Here is a 13,935-nt window from a genome sequence, read left to right on the forward strand (position 1 = left end):
TCACATCTCTCCTGCTTGATAAGCCCTGAAACTGTCCTGACTCCATTAAGACATCCGCCTGCCTACGCAGAGACCTCCCCAACAGCTGGTGATCTTATCTGACGTTTGATTATACCAACTTTGACAGTTGTATTTGTTATCCTCATCAGGGAGGAACAGGGACTCTGGAAGCCACAGCTGTCGTCCCATTTTTCACCTTATCGAACTGAAAAGAGCTCTCTGGCTTTTATTTAAGTGCTGGTGGTTGGGGAGGTGGGGAGGCTGGTGGATGACACGACGGGAGAGCTTTGGAGCTGGTGACATTATCCAACGCTTAATTTCAGGAGGGGGCAGCCACTGGTGCCTCGCAGCCCTGCAGATGTACTCAGAGCTGGCCTGGGAGCAAATGCAAAGGGCAGGAATGAAAGGCAGGCGGCTTTGCCAGGCTGGGGTGGGCACAGGGAGCAGTGTCACAGCGATGGGCTGGCAGACACTGGGGGAGGACAAAGGCAGGGTCCAGACTCCTTTTGAGAGAGGAAGAAAGACAACTTTGGCCAAGTGTCTCAGAGACAACCAGGGGAACGGGCTTAGAGCAGCAGGTGCCGGGAGCCAGCCCCAGCCTTTCCAGTGCTTTCGGGAATGAGAGGTAGGCTTGGGTCAACAGCACACATGCTTTTGATCATACTCTTTTAGAGGTAAGTATCGAGCAAAGAGCATGCTAGGGAGAGGGTCCCTACTCTGTACACAGAACCTGAGGCATGAAGGGTAAGGGGCCTGGCCATGGTTATAGTGGGAAAACTTGGAGACAACCAAAATGGGTCCCCATGCTCTCCAGGGAATAGTCTCCACAATATGACTGATGGAGGAGCTAGGCCACTAGGCCTTCTACTGAGGCACAGACCGGAGGCCATATATACCAGAGGCTGGCAGGAAGTCTCCATGGCCTAGGCCAGCTTCTCTACCCTCCCATCTCTCCTGCAGAGGGAAGTACCAATAAACAGTGTGAACTCAGCAGCCTAGACAGCCACCTACCCTACCCTGGACCTTCAACTAGAGAGAGGCTTTGTGAAGAGACTGTCTGCCCCTCCAGCTCCAAGTCTAGAGTCTCACCTCGGAGAAAGTACTTGAAGGTCTCCTTCATCATTTCTTTGCGGATCTCAGGATGAGTGATGGAGTTGAGGAGCTGCCGACGATCAGGCTGGTTAAAGATCAGGTCTCCAAGGACCTTGCGGTCGATGTCGCCGTTCTCCAGCAAGACTTCAGTGCCAAAGGCCTCTACGATACGCCGGTGAGCAGGGTACCCTGGCTGGACGACTGTGAGATGAGGTAAGAGGCTGGGTCATTTCAGAGCCTCCAGCCATCCAAAAGACCCCCGAATGACCAGAGGCAAACTGATGGGGGACCCAAGGCTGTTTCCTTCCATTGGAATGAGCAGAGCACATAGAATCCCTCAGGCCGGGGATGGAGCTGAGTTTGGGAAGAATGGACTCTTAGGGAGAATGAAGGACAAACAGAAGGGCCTTAAGGGCAAGCTGGAGCAGAGACAGGCAACCCGCCCAGGACAGTCTCACTCTCTGAATGCCCTAAGAAGACAGAAAGAGGAGGCTGATGGAAGAAAGGAAGCCGAGGGGAAGCTGCTGTGTACAATGGGTTCAACTCACCGTGCCGGGCAATGACGTCTACATCAATCACAGCACAACCCAGCTGCTGGAACACCTGGATGACGGAGCTCTTGCCTGAGGCAATGCCTCCCGTTAGGCCCACCAGGAACATCTTCCCAGGAGAGAGAGACTGGCAGAGTAGGAGCCAGGAAACACTGGACAGTTGGCACACTTGCCAATCAGCTGCTCCACCAGGCTGGAAAACCTGTTGTCAAGAGACATTCAGGCCCGGTCAGCACTGGCCACAGGGGCTGAAGGAGGACACAGCAGGGTGGGCAGGGCCTGGTCCAGGGCTTGGAGAGTTCTGGGGCTGCTTCTGAGAAGAAATTTCCAGTACTGTGTGTGTCGGTGCAGGCTGGCCGCTCGGGCCTGGTGACGCTGGGCAAGTGCTGCCCATAAGCTATTCCCCAGGGCTCATTAGTGTGTGCCTGCCGGCCTTCAACTTGCCATCCTCCTGCTTTAGGTTTCCAAGTACCAGGGACTAAAGGCAGGTCTGTGGCATCGCTCTCAGCTTCGTCAAGTCTTTTCACATTTTAATTTTATAGAGTGAGTCCATGCCTTTCTTTGGAGGGCTTCAAAGGTCAGGACCTCTTTTGCTAACCTGCAGACTTACTGTCCTAATTATACTTTGCCTGGACTCACATGGAAATGAGTTTGCCTCTCCTGAAGACACAAGTGTGTGTGTGTGTGTGTGTGTGTGTGTGTGTGTGTGTGTGTGTGTGTGTGTCGGGGGAGGGGGGCACATGGGTGTGGCACAGGATAGCAAGAAACCAACCTACAAGTTTACATCTGCCTAGCTCATTCTCACGTGGGCCGGGGCACAGAGAGGCGAGTATCTACCACAGACTCGGAGTCCAAACAGAGAACTAACTGAAGAACGCCACATTTGAAAAGTTAACCTGAGGACGCTGTCACCCCAGGTAGTCTCCCTCTCAACAAAAGGGAGTTAGGGACAGCGTTCAATTGTACAAAGAGAAACTTAGACCGCTCAGCTGAAGCTCTGTGACAGAATGTGGCATCAGTGTCTTGGTTCCCATCTCTGCTGTTGCCCCTCAAGCACAGCTTTTCAACTAGGTGTGACAGCACAATCCTACAATCCTACAATCCCACAATCCCACAATCCCACAATCCTACAATCCTACAATCCTACAATCATCCTACAATCCTACAATCATCCTACAATCCTACAATCATCCTACAATCCTACAATCATCCTACAATCCCACAATCCCACAATCCCACAATCCTATAATCCTATAATCCTACAATCCTACAATCATCCTACAATCATCCTACAATCATCCTACAATCATCCTACAATCCTACAATCCTACAATCCTACAATCCTACAATCCCAGCACTTGGGACATTAAGGACTGGGCTGCAGAGTGAGACTTGGTTTCTTTTTCTTTTTTTAAAATTTATTTATTTGCTATGTATACAGTATTCTTTCTGCACGCCTGCACTCCAGAGGAGGACACCAGATCTCATTACAGATGGTTGTGAGCCACCACGTGGTTGCTGGGAATTGAACTCAGGACCTCTGGAAGAGCAGTCAGTGCTCTTAACCTCTGAGCCATCTCTCCAGCCCTGAGACTTTATTTCTAAAAGAGAAGAAAACCCAAACAAGGGCTGGGGGACCAGGGATACGGCTCGGCAGGTGACGGTGTCTGCCGGCAAGCTGGAAATGAGTCCAATCCTGGGGCCCACACGGTGGAAGAACTGAGAACTGACACTCTCAAGTTGTCCTCTGACCTCCACACACTCCACACGTGTGTGGAACACACACACACACACACACACACACACACACACACACACACACACACACTTTTTTTTAGAAGTAATTTCAAACTAAAACAAAACTCACAAAATGGCTTCACTTTGTTCCTGGCAGCTCTTGCCCATGCCATGACTTTCTCTACACATGCCATGATGCTCTTCAGTGCCAGCACACACTGCTGGTATCCCCTGTGAGACTCCTGTGCTATGAACTGCAGTGTTTCCCTCTATGCTCAGAATTCTCTGCTCATACAGAAACACAGTGGTTAATTACAGAAAAGACAGTATTTTCCCACTGTCATTCCTTGGCATTTAAGTACATATCAGTGAATCTTTGGAGAATATTACCAAAATGTTTGATTTTAAAAATTGCTGTTTGAGTTGCTGACTTGAGTATCATCTAAAAAAAAAATTATGAAATGAATTTGGGCAGAATTAAGGCACAATTTCCAACAACTTCTGAAATAGCCCTAAACATGCCTGTACCATTTTATACTACATACTCATATGAAAGTGTCCTCAGCATTGCTGCTCGGAAAATTAAAGTATCATCATCTCTGAAGAACGCTGAAGATAATCTACATCCTATAATAGTAAATATGCAACCCTGATTTAATTAAAATCCTGCTTAGTGTGATGTACTCCTGTATCCCAGCACTCAGGAGAAAAAGGAAAGAGGATTATTACAAGTTTGAGGCCAGCCTGGTGCACATAGCAAAGCCTTGCCTCAAAAAGGCAAGAAAGGGTTGGAGAGATGCTCAGGGGTTAGGGGCAGTGCTGCTCTTCCAGAGGACCCAGGTTTGATTCCTAGCACCCATAAGGTGGCTCACAACCACCTGTAAATCCAGTTCAAAGGACTTGGCCCCCTCTTCTGGCCTCTGCAGGCACCAGGCACGCACCTGGTACAGATACATATATTCAGACAAAACACTCACACATATCAAAACCCAAACCAAAGAGTGAATGATTTATGTAAAAACAGTGCGTCCACTGGTGTGCAAATCTGCGTCCAGCATGTGCATACCAAAGAAATGTGCTGAGCGTCTTCGTTTGCTTAGTCACCCACTAACATGCATGTACCCAGAGTCACGTTCTGGTGAGACGGGGGTTTGGTAGGAACATTTCAAGAAGTCCCTCTTTTCCTGAACACCAGCTGAGTGGGGGGGTGGGACTTGAACACAGAGATAAGGGCCAGCTTCCCACATGAGAAGCCGACTGACTGCCAGACTCAGCTGAAGGGACTTGGAAGACCATCTAGCCAAGCTGACTTCAACCCATGCCCACAGAGCTGCCCAGACTCCTTCTGAGAATGGAATGGAATCCAGTCTCTGGGGATAGAGCAGCCTCGGCAATTCTGGCATACGGCAGGGCTCAGAACAGATCCTAGCTCTTCACTTACACATAGTGAGGAGCAGAGGAAGAAACCTGCTCAGACTAGGTTTGAACTCACTAGATAGCTGAGGATGACCTTGAACTCCTGATCCTCCCAAGTACTAGGACTGTGTGTGTGTGTACATGATTCCTAGTAGCTGACTCTTGACTGCCATACTGTTTTGTTCTACAGACAGGGAGGAAGGGTGTTTGCGTCAATGTCCAAGACACGGATGTAAAGTGCAGGCTTCTGTGGCAACCAAAGGAACAGCCACTCTTCAGTGCCTTCGGCCTGCACCCGTAGAAACAGCCAGACACTCTGCCTTCACACGGAGGACCGGGGAGACTGAGGAATACGTGCACAGGGAGGCCCTTGGCTGCTGGCCTGAAGGGGATGGGTAAGAACCAGCTGTTCCTGTCCAGCAAGCCCTTGGTGACTCACTCCCTCCCCAGCTGGTGACTAAGCCCCTCTGTGCTTTGCAGCCATGGGCCAGGGACCTCTCGACAACCCATGGAAACCACAGGTCTTGCCCTGTGGGAAAACTGGAGACAGACGGGAACAAATGACAACAGCTGGGAGCAACAGCGTGCCAGTGGGGAGCAGGACCAGTCAGGTGACACTGGTGCTGCCGGCCCAAGAGCCCCTTTGCACTCTAGACTGTCCGTAGAGTAGGCTGTGCCAGGAAATGAAGCTAAACTAGGGCCACTGTCCTTCCAAAGCCTGGCAAGGCAGAGAGCAAGGCTTATTATACCAAATTCCAAGTACCACTCAGACCTGTCAACAGCTCCCCCAGCTCATGTGAATAGCCACCTTGAGCAACCTATGTTGCTAATCAAGCCATTATTTTCCAGATTCCACCTCACTTCCCCCGTTCAACTACTGCTGAGACAGAACGTCACAGCCACCCTCTAAGCCTGGCCAAATCTGAGTCCTCTGTAAAGCTTTCAAAAAGAGATGTAGAACCCAGACTGGACACCAGCCTTAAATAGGAACCAGCCAGGTAGAAGCACTGGCTGAGAGGGGCGGTTACGGGCTACACAGAGAGGCCAGGGTCCCTGTCCATGAACCTGTGAAGCTACCTATGTGCCCTCAAGGAGCTACGAAGCCTGGGCCAGAGTGGAAGCGCTCTGCAAATGACCAACAGTGGAGCCCCAGAGGCCTAGCCTTTTCTGGGCTTCAGTTTCCACCCCTGTACACAAAGGGCCCAGCACAGCATCAGATCCTGAGAGAGGCTGTGTCACAGATGATTTCTTCCTCTCCTGAAAGTAGTCAAAAATGCTCAGCTGGTAAATCAAGAAAACCATGACCATAGAGGTCCCATTCTCTCTTTTCTTAAAAATCACATGTACAGCCTGGCAGTGGTGGCACACGTCTTTAATCTCAGTACTCAGGAGGTAGAGACAGGCAGATCTCTGTGAGTTTGAGGCCAGCCTGGTCTGCATACTGAGTTCCAGGACACCAGAACTACTTAGTGAGACCCTGTCTCAAATAAACAAGAGTTACATGCAGCATGTCTGTGTATGTGTAGAGGTCAGAGGACAACTTAAAGACTGGTCCTCTCCTACCATGTGGGTCCTGAGGATGAACTCAGATTGTCATGCTGGGCAGCAAGCACTTGTCGACCCAAGGCCTGGCCCTCTTCCTCTGCAGGACCATAGGCTGTCCTCAGAGCTGCCTTGGCTGGAGGAAAGCTAAAGGTCCAGAGAAGGGAAACGGGAAACTAGTGCCAGGAACTCAGCATAGGATCCACGGCAGGGCAGGGCCAGGATGCAAGCAGGATGCTGACCCCAGGAGAGCCGCAGGCAGTGCGGCCTCCTCCTCCCTCCCTCTCCATGTCAAGGGAGAAGCACAGATACAAAGAGAAAGGCAAGCAGTCTTTGAGACAGCAGTGTCTACACCCCAAATCCTCTGTGAGCCCAAGACCCACGGGGCAGCTCCTCTGTTCTATTGTGCTCTGGAGCGGTGGGCTCTCGTGGAGCTACTCCAGTGTGCCCTTCTATCATTCCCTCTTGGGCCCCAGTAAACCAAAGACAAAGAAAGGACATTTGGAGAGAAATCTCTTGGAACTTCCTCTGGTTTCTCTTTGGAAATGAGTGGGCTGCCTCATACACCTCTAGACAGCAGCCTCACTGCTGACCTAACTCCACAGGTCTACTCTACAGCCTCCACACCTGACCCAACAGTCCCACTTGACTTTTTGGAAGCCAAGATCATGACTAAAGGATCATCTGAGCATGTCACTCTTCTGCATAAACCTCCCCTGCCTGCCCCATCCCTATGGCCAGGCACCAAGGTCTCTGGAGCTCCCCGGTCACTCCCTGGACATGCTGCTGCTGCTTCTCCATCGCAGGACCTCCAGGCATGCTGTTCCCGACCTCTTGCTGTCTGACTCTTTATCCCACACCCACTATTAACTGACCCTACCAAATCAGCAGCTCAGTCTGGAGTGGGGGTGGAGCACACAGCAGGTGATGGGAAACAGGAGTGTTCCCGGGAAGATTGGGGGGGGGCATTTGCTGTCTTGAATGAGGGACCAGAGAAATCTGTGTGAGCTAAGGCCTCCAATTAGCAAGAGGTAAGTCAGCAGGGTGTCCGGGCTGCAGCCCTGTCCAGCACCAGAGGCCTGACATGGCCTGCCAGTCCACCCACTCTGCACTCATGCTTTGCACTTTTGTCTGTGTGACTTTTTGTATATGACTATTTTTTTTTTTTGAGCTGAGGATCGAACCCAGGGCCTTCTGAGCTAAATCCCCAACCCATATGACAATTTTTTAAAGATTTAATTATGAGCATGTAAGTGCAGGTGCCTGCAGAGGCCAGAGGCACTGGATCCCCTTGGAGCTGGAGTTACAGGCAGTTGGGTGCAGGGACCCAAACTTAGGTCCCCTATGAGCCCAAGACAAGCTCCTGAGTCACTTATCAGTCCCTGTGCATGACTATTTTGAAGTGTCACATAAAACAAGTTCCACAAAGCCACAAACCACATCTAATTTGTTCCCATCTCCAACATCTTGCATGACGTTCAATGTCTCATTTAATATGTGGCCACATTAGTTAAGTTACTAATCTTTCTTTGCCTCAGTTTCTTCTGATGTAATTTGGAACCAAGGACATCTACTATTGCATAGATGGAATGTTTCTTTTGTTTGTGAGACATGGTCTTCCAACGTGGCCTAGGCTAGCCTCTAACTTGTAGCAATCCCCTTTACCTAAAACTCCTGAACACTGGACTGCAGATGTGTATAACCATGCCCGGTTAGAGGGAGTCTCTGGTAACTACTGGAGTAATGCCTGGGGAAGGAGATGGGAAATACTTGGGGTCACATGCTCCTGTAAGTAGCAAACCAGAGGCTAGAATCAGTCTCTTGGTCTGCATTCTACGTCATTTGAGCATGGTGATCACCGTTAGCAGATCATTCCCAGAGTACCCTCAGCGGGTTAAACAGGAGGAAATGCTACCTAAGAAACCACGCCTCCCCTGCAAGAGCTGAAAACACCTATGAGGCTTCTGCTGCCCCAGCCTACTTGCACCAGGCCAGGACCTGGCTGCTCATTAGTGAGCAGCTCACTTCTCAGGGTATCACACTGGGCATGTCTGGCCAGCTGGCCACTTCTCTCCTTCAATTGCTTTCCAAAAGGGATGTACCCATTTCCCTCCAATGATCAATATAATCATTCATGAAAACGAGTCATTCCTGTCTTGGGACCCAATTATTTTCTTGTAGAACCGATGACTGAAAAAATACATTGCTTGCCGGTTAACTATTAAGTGCTATTTTTATACACTTTCCCCACTCCTGACTGTCATTATTGGTGAGGGTTTGTTGTTTAAACCTGGAGTTCAAGTTCTCCTTTCCGCTAGGTCTATTGAGCCACAGCTTCCTCTGAGCTGCCCATTACTTGGAGGGAGTGTCAAGAGGGGGGGTCAATCTTTCCTTCTGCCAGGGCCAACACCAAGTGAAGGGAGGACATGGTCTCTTCTCAGCACACACCAGCACTCCAAGGAGCAGCTATGGATGGGCAGGGTGTGCACAGACCGGACTGCTATGCAGAACACGAGGCATGGGGAAGGCCCACCCCAAAAGGCTTTGTAATCAGAAGGACCTTGGGAACTCAGCTCAGCCCCTTGCTATCTGGCCTTGGGCAATTTCCTTCAGCATTCATAACTTCCCTTTAATTGAGTGAAAAATAGGATTAGCTATGACTTCTCACAAGAGTCTTGTCAGAATTAGATGAGAGGACAAGAGGTCATGGTCACTTCATCTCCCCCAATTCCGAGTGTGATGTCACAGTGAAACCTCTTATCTTCCCACTAGTTTGGGCTACACAGCAAGTCTCAAGTGGGGAGCAGGGGAGGGAGGGAGGGAGGGAGGGAGGGAGGGAGGGAGGGAGGGAGGGAGGGAGGGAGGGAGGGAGGGAGGAGGGCACCACAGATTGAGTGTGGAAATGACGACTTTTGGGAGTGGGTCTCTCCTGTCACCATGGACTCCTGGGATCAAACTTGCTGCTCCAGCCAGTGTGAGCTCAGCTCAGCCTCAAACTCCCCAGGAACTCCTGTCTCCCTCCAGTGTAAGTCAAGGCCGCGCAGAGTCCTTCACAGGCCTCATGGGCACAGGATGCTCCCATCATGGGTGCCCCAATATCCCTCATCTAAGTAGCCCCCCTTGCTGGTCACAGAGCTACTTGACTGTGCTCAGCACACTGCTCCTCGTGGGAAGGCGGCGGCGGCGGCGGCGGCGGCGGCGGCGGGTCAAAGGGCTTTGCCTGTCAGGCCTGATTCTGATAACCCAGGGAACCCTGGGTAGGGGAACCAACTCCTTAGACTGACCTCTGAACACACACTTGCACACGCACCCTAACTCACACTCACCTTATAAATAAAAATTTTTAAAAAGAATGCGCTGCCCCCTAAACTCTTCTCTCTGCCTCACTGTCATCTAAGTGCCGCTGTCCTCCAGTGTACAAACAGCACCCTGCTTTGCTCTGCGGTCTGCTTCCCTTCTCTTCACACTACACCTGTTTATTGGAACCTGCCTCACACCTAGAACCCAGTCACTAACACGTAAGCTACAGGTAACAACCCACCTAGAGAAGTGCAACTCAATGTGAGGGTGGCAAAATTTGGCAGCAGTAAAAGGATTATGAATGTGCAATGGCCAACATGAATAAAAATGAATCCAAGGCGCTTCCTCTAGTGCTACACGATATTGTAGCACAGAACTTCATTGGGCCCCTGGTCCTGAATATCCAACATACGCTCACCTCATATGCACAGTACAAAGTACTAAGAAACAGTATCTGCACACCTGGGTTAGTATATGCTATGAACTGCAATTTTTTGTTTTTGTTTTTGGGGACAGGATTTCTCTGTGTAGCTTTGGAGCCTGTCCTGGAACTTGATCTGTAGACCAGACTGGCCTCAAACTCACAAAGATCCTCCTGCCTTTGAGTACCAGGATTAAAGGCATGCGCCATCAGCGCCCGGCTTGAACTGAAATGTTCTTACTGTACATACAGAATGATGGTCTTACAGAAAGTATGGAGGCCTGGCAGTTTAGCTCAGTTAGCAGAGTGCTTGCCTCGCATGCCCAGGGGGATGGGTGCTGTCCCAGCACAGCATAAACCAGGTTTGGTGGCTCACACCTGTAATCCCAGAACTAAAAGGCAGGGAGATGGAGGCAGGGAGGTCAGATGTTCAAGGTTGGGTCAGTGAAAATGGCTTAGTGTGTCAAGACCTTGCTGCCAAGCATGACCTTGGTTCTATCCCCTACAAGATGGAGGGAGAGCAACCTCGCCTCTGCCAGTTATCATCTAACCCGTCTCAAAACAAATTAATGATAACTCTGAAAAACACTGGAAATCTTCTACATCCTGCAGGTACTCAAGTTTTTAGCCAAAACTTAAGTTTATATTAGATTTATATATTTTGTGTTTGCCTGCCACATGTGTCTTGATGTCCAGAGGTCAGAAAGCATCAGATTCTAGGGAACTGGAATCACATAGGCCTGTGAACCACCCTGAGGGTGCTAAGAATGAAACCCGAATCCTCTGTAAGAGCCACAAGCATTCCTAACTGCTGAGCCATCTCTCTGCCAAGATTTAATAAGTTTAAAAATTACCTATTTTTTGGGGGGGGGGATCAGTCGAGGAGATCAAACTCAGGTTGTCAGGCTTGGCAACAAGCACCTTTATCAGCTGGGCTATCTCTATGGCCTCCAAGATTGAAATTTTTGTCTAAAAATAAACAGTCATGTCTATCTCAGCAGTATGCAAATTTGCTTTCATCTTTAACAAATGGTAAAATTATATGTATACCAAGGAACTGCTTTAAAACAAACTTTTGGTTTTATGTGTATGAGTGTTTTGCCTGCATGTACATATGCACACATGCATACCTGAACAGGGCATTGGCTCTGCCGGAACTGGAGTTACAAACAGCTGTTAAGCTGCCTGATGTGTGTTCTGGGAACCAAAGCCATGTCCTCTGCAAAATTATCACTTGATCCTAACTGCAGAGCCGTCTCCGGCTCCTGGCTCTGCTGTTGTTTTAACAGGGAAGCTGGAGGGAATCCAGGACCCTATCAGCACTCGACGGACCCGCCTGGGTTGCTGACCAGCCTCATCTTCCACCTTCCGCCATCTCCCCAGACCTATCCTATCACTGCTGCCACTCAAAACCAGTATTTCCCACTAGTAACCCACTGTTGCCCAGGAAATGCTTACATTTTATGGTGTGCGAGTGTGTTCACACCAGCCGCAGCACATCCGTGGAGGTTGTGTGACTATTAACGGAGTCTGCTTCCTCCTTCCACCATGTGGACCCCGAGACTGAACTAGGGTTGCTAGACTCAACAGCGGACACTTTTACTCACTGAGCCATCTCTCCAACCCTCACTTTAACATTTATTTCCCTTTCCTGTGTGTACTCTGTAAGCATAATATGCCATGTGTGCGCCGATTCCCAAGGAGAACAAAAGGTGTCTGAATTGTCCAATGTGAGTTTGGGGACCAAACTTGGGTCCTCCAGAAGAGCAGCGAGCACTCTAAACTGCTTAGTCCTTTCTCCCTCCCACCTCCTCGTTTTTTATTTGAAATGTTGCCATTTATTAAAGATGTGGACAAATGTGTATGCTAAGGAGATTGGCATGTTTGCTTACTTTTATATAAATGATTAATCTTGGCCGATATGCAGGACATGAGCATCATTTCCCCAAGTTGACTGATACCCTGATTTATTTTAGGATTATCAATGCTAAACCAGGTGTGACAGCTCACAGCTGAAATCCCAGGACACATAACAGGTAGGAAAAGTGTGAAGCTAGCAAGGGAAAACAAGACCAAATAAACTATCAGTGCTGAAACTACCAACTGCTTCCCATCAACACACAGCACAAAATGGCAGGAGTGTGCAAAAAAATCATTTATTTTTTGACTTTTTGTTTTTTTGAGATAGGATCTCACTATGTAGCCCTGACTGTCTTAAAACTTACTATGTAGACCAGGCTGGCTTCAAACGCACAGAGATCTACCTGCCTCTGCCTCCTGAGTGCTAGGATTAAAGGCCTGCAACACCAGGCCTGGCCAGTTTTTTTCTTTCTTTCTTTCTTTCTTTCTTCCTTCCTTCCTTCCTTCCTTCCTTCCTTCCTTCCTTCCTTCCTTCCTTCCTTCCTTCTTTCTTCTTCCTTCTTTTTTTTTTTTTTTTTTTTTTTTAAGACAGGGTGTCTCTGTATAACAGCCATGGCTGTCCTGGAACTCACTTGTAGACCAGGCTGGCCTTGAACTCACAGAGATCCATCTGCCTCTGTCTCCCAAGTGCTGGGATTAAAGCTGTGGGCCACCGCTGCCCCGTTCTTTCTTTCTTCCTTTCTTCCTTTCTTCCTTCCTTCCTTCCTTTCTTTCTTTCTTCTTTTTTAAGGCCATTTTAGAAATTTTTGGAAATCGAACTTAAAAATCTGTAATTCATGTTCCTGAGGCTCCGACGCTGTGACTACTTCAGGACCCAGGCACACACTTGGTGAACAGATGTACATGCAGACAGAACATTCATACACATAAAATATCTGATCTAAAAAAATGAATTCATTTGTGTTATATGTGGTGTGTGCACTTGCAGAGGCCAGGGGATGTCAGAACCTGGCTTAGCATGCTGTTTTAGTCCTGTTCGGGGTCTCGGCACAAGACCCCATAACGATCCTCCTGCTATGGTCCCGTGTCCCCGCCTCCAGCACAGGCATCTAGCTGTGGCCAGCTGGGGATTCAAACTCAGGTCCTCAGGCTCCCACGGTAAGTGCTTTCACCCCCGAGCCGTCCACCCAGCCCTGGAAACTGAACTTTAATGGCAAGGATAATAGTTTATGGACATTAAGTAGAGCTTATAAACCCAATATAGTTTTTAGAATTAAAAATTTGAAAAAAAATTCTAAAACTGTGTCCAAGGACTTCAGATGTTCAATTATCACTCTTACAATTTTATGGGAAGGTTATTTTCAATTTAAAATCATCTATGGTTATAAAGATTTCTAAATATGCATTTCCCACTCTGTTCTTCCATGTTAACTTTTAAAGAAAACTTTTCATTTTTTCTTATAACATTAGATGTTACACTTTCCTCCTTGAGGAGACATACTTAAATCATTGAGTTCTTTGATAATATCTGAGAAGTAAGTTTTGGAAGGGCTAAGTCATGATGAAAATCATTAACAAAATCAGATCTCTTCTCAGTCAAAACTACAACTTCATCTTTCTGCTTAGACTTCACCCTGAGAACTACCTTAAGTCTGCAGATAGTAACAAGCTTCTGACATCAGACCGTGTCTTTGCAAAGGTTTGCACACAAATGGTCATTAAAGGCATGGCTTTTGATGAAGTTAATGCCTTTTGTAGGGTATATTAATATGATGAGGTTTGTTTTGTTGGTTTTTTTTTAGCTCCAAGTGCCTATGGGAACATGAAGTGAGTCAGTCACATGTTCACTGCCACCAGCCTGAACTTTTGCTATAAATCAACATCTCCCCCATCAGTTGCTCTGCACCACCTGTACGGGCACCAAGGCAATCGTTTTTGACTTTAAACCTTCATTTGTGGAAAATACATTGCCTTTTTTGTTGTTGTTTCTCGAGACAGGGTTTCTCTGTGTAGTTT

General features: G+C 48.4%; 1 protein-coding gene across 2 annotated transcripts in view; it reads right to left on the reverse strand.

Annotated features, from left to right (window-relative positions):
- The window catches only part of Dcakd (dephospho-CoA kinase domain containing), a 36,006-nt gene that overhangs the window by 5,062 nt on the left and 17,009 nt on the right, over positions 1-13,935 (reverse strand). For both annotated transcript variants that reach the window (XM_076543471.1, XM_006970573.4), the window contains exons 2-3: positions 1,641-1,845; positions 1,090-1,293 (exon numbers count right to left, since the gene is read on the reverse strand). In XM_076543471.1, coding sequence (XP_076399586.1) covers positions 1,090-1,293; positions 1,641-1,752 — 316 coding nt within the window. In that variant the 5' untranslated portion in view covers positions 1,753-1,845. The remainder of the gene's footprint in view (positions 1-1,089; positions 1,294-1,640; positions 1,846-13,935) is intronic.

This window comes from Peromyscus maniculatus, chromosome 8, assembly GCF_049852395.1.
Source record: "Peromyscus maniculatus bairdii isolate BWxNUB_F1_BW_parent chromosome 8, HU_Pman_BW_mat_3.1, whole genome shotgun sequence".
NCBI classification, from domain to species: Eukaryota; Metazoa; Chordata; class Mammalia; order Rodentia; family Cricetidae; genus Peromyscus; species Peromyscus maniculatus.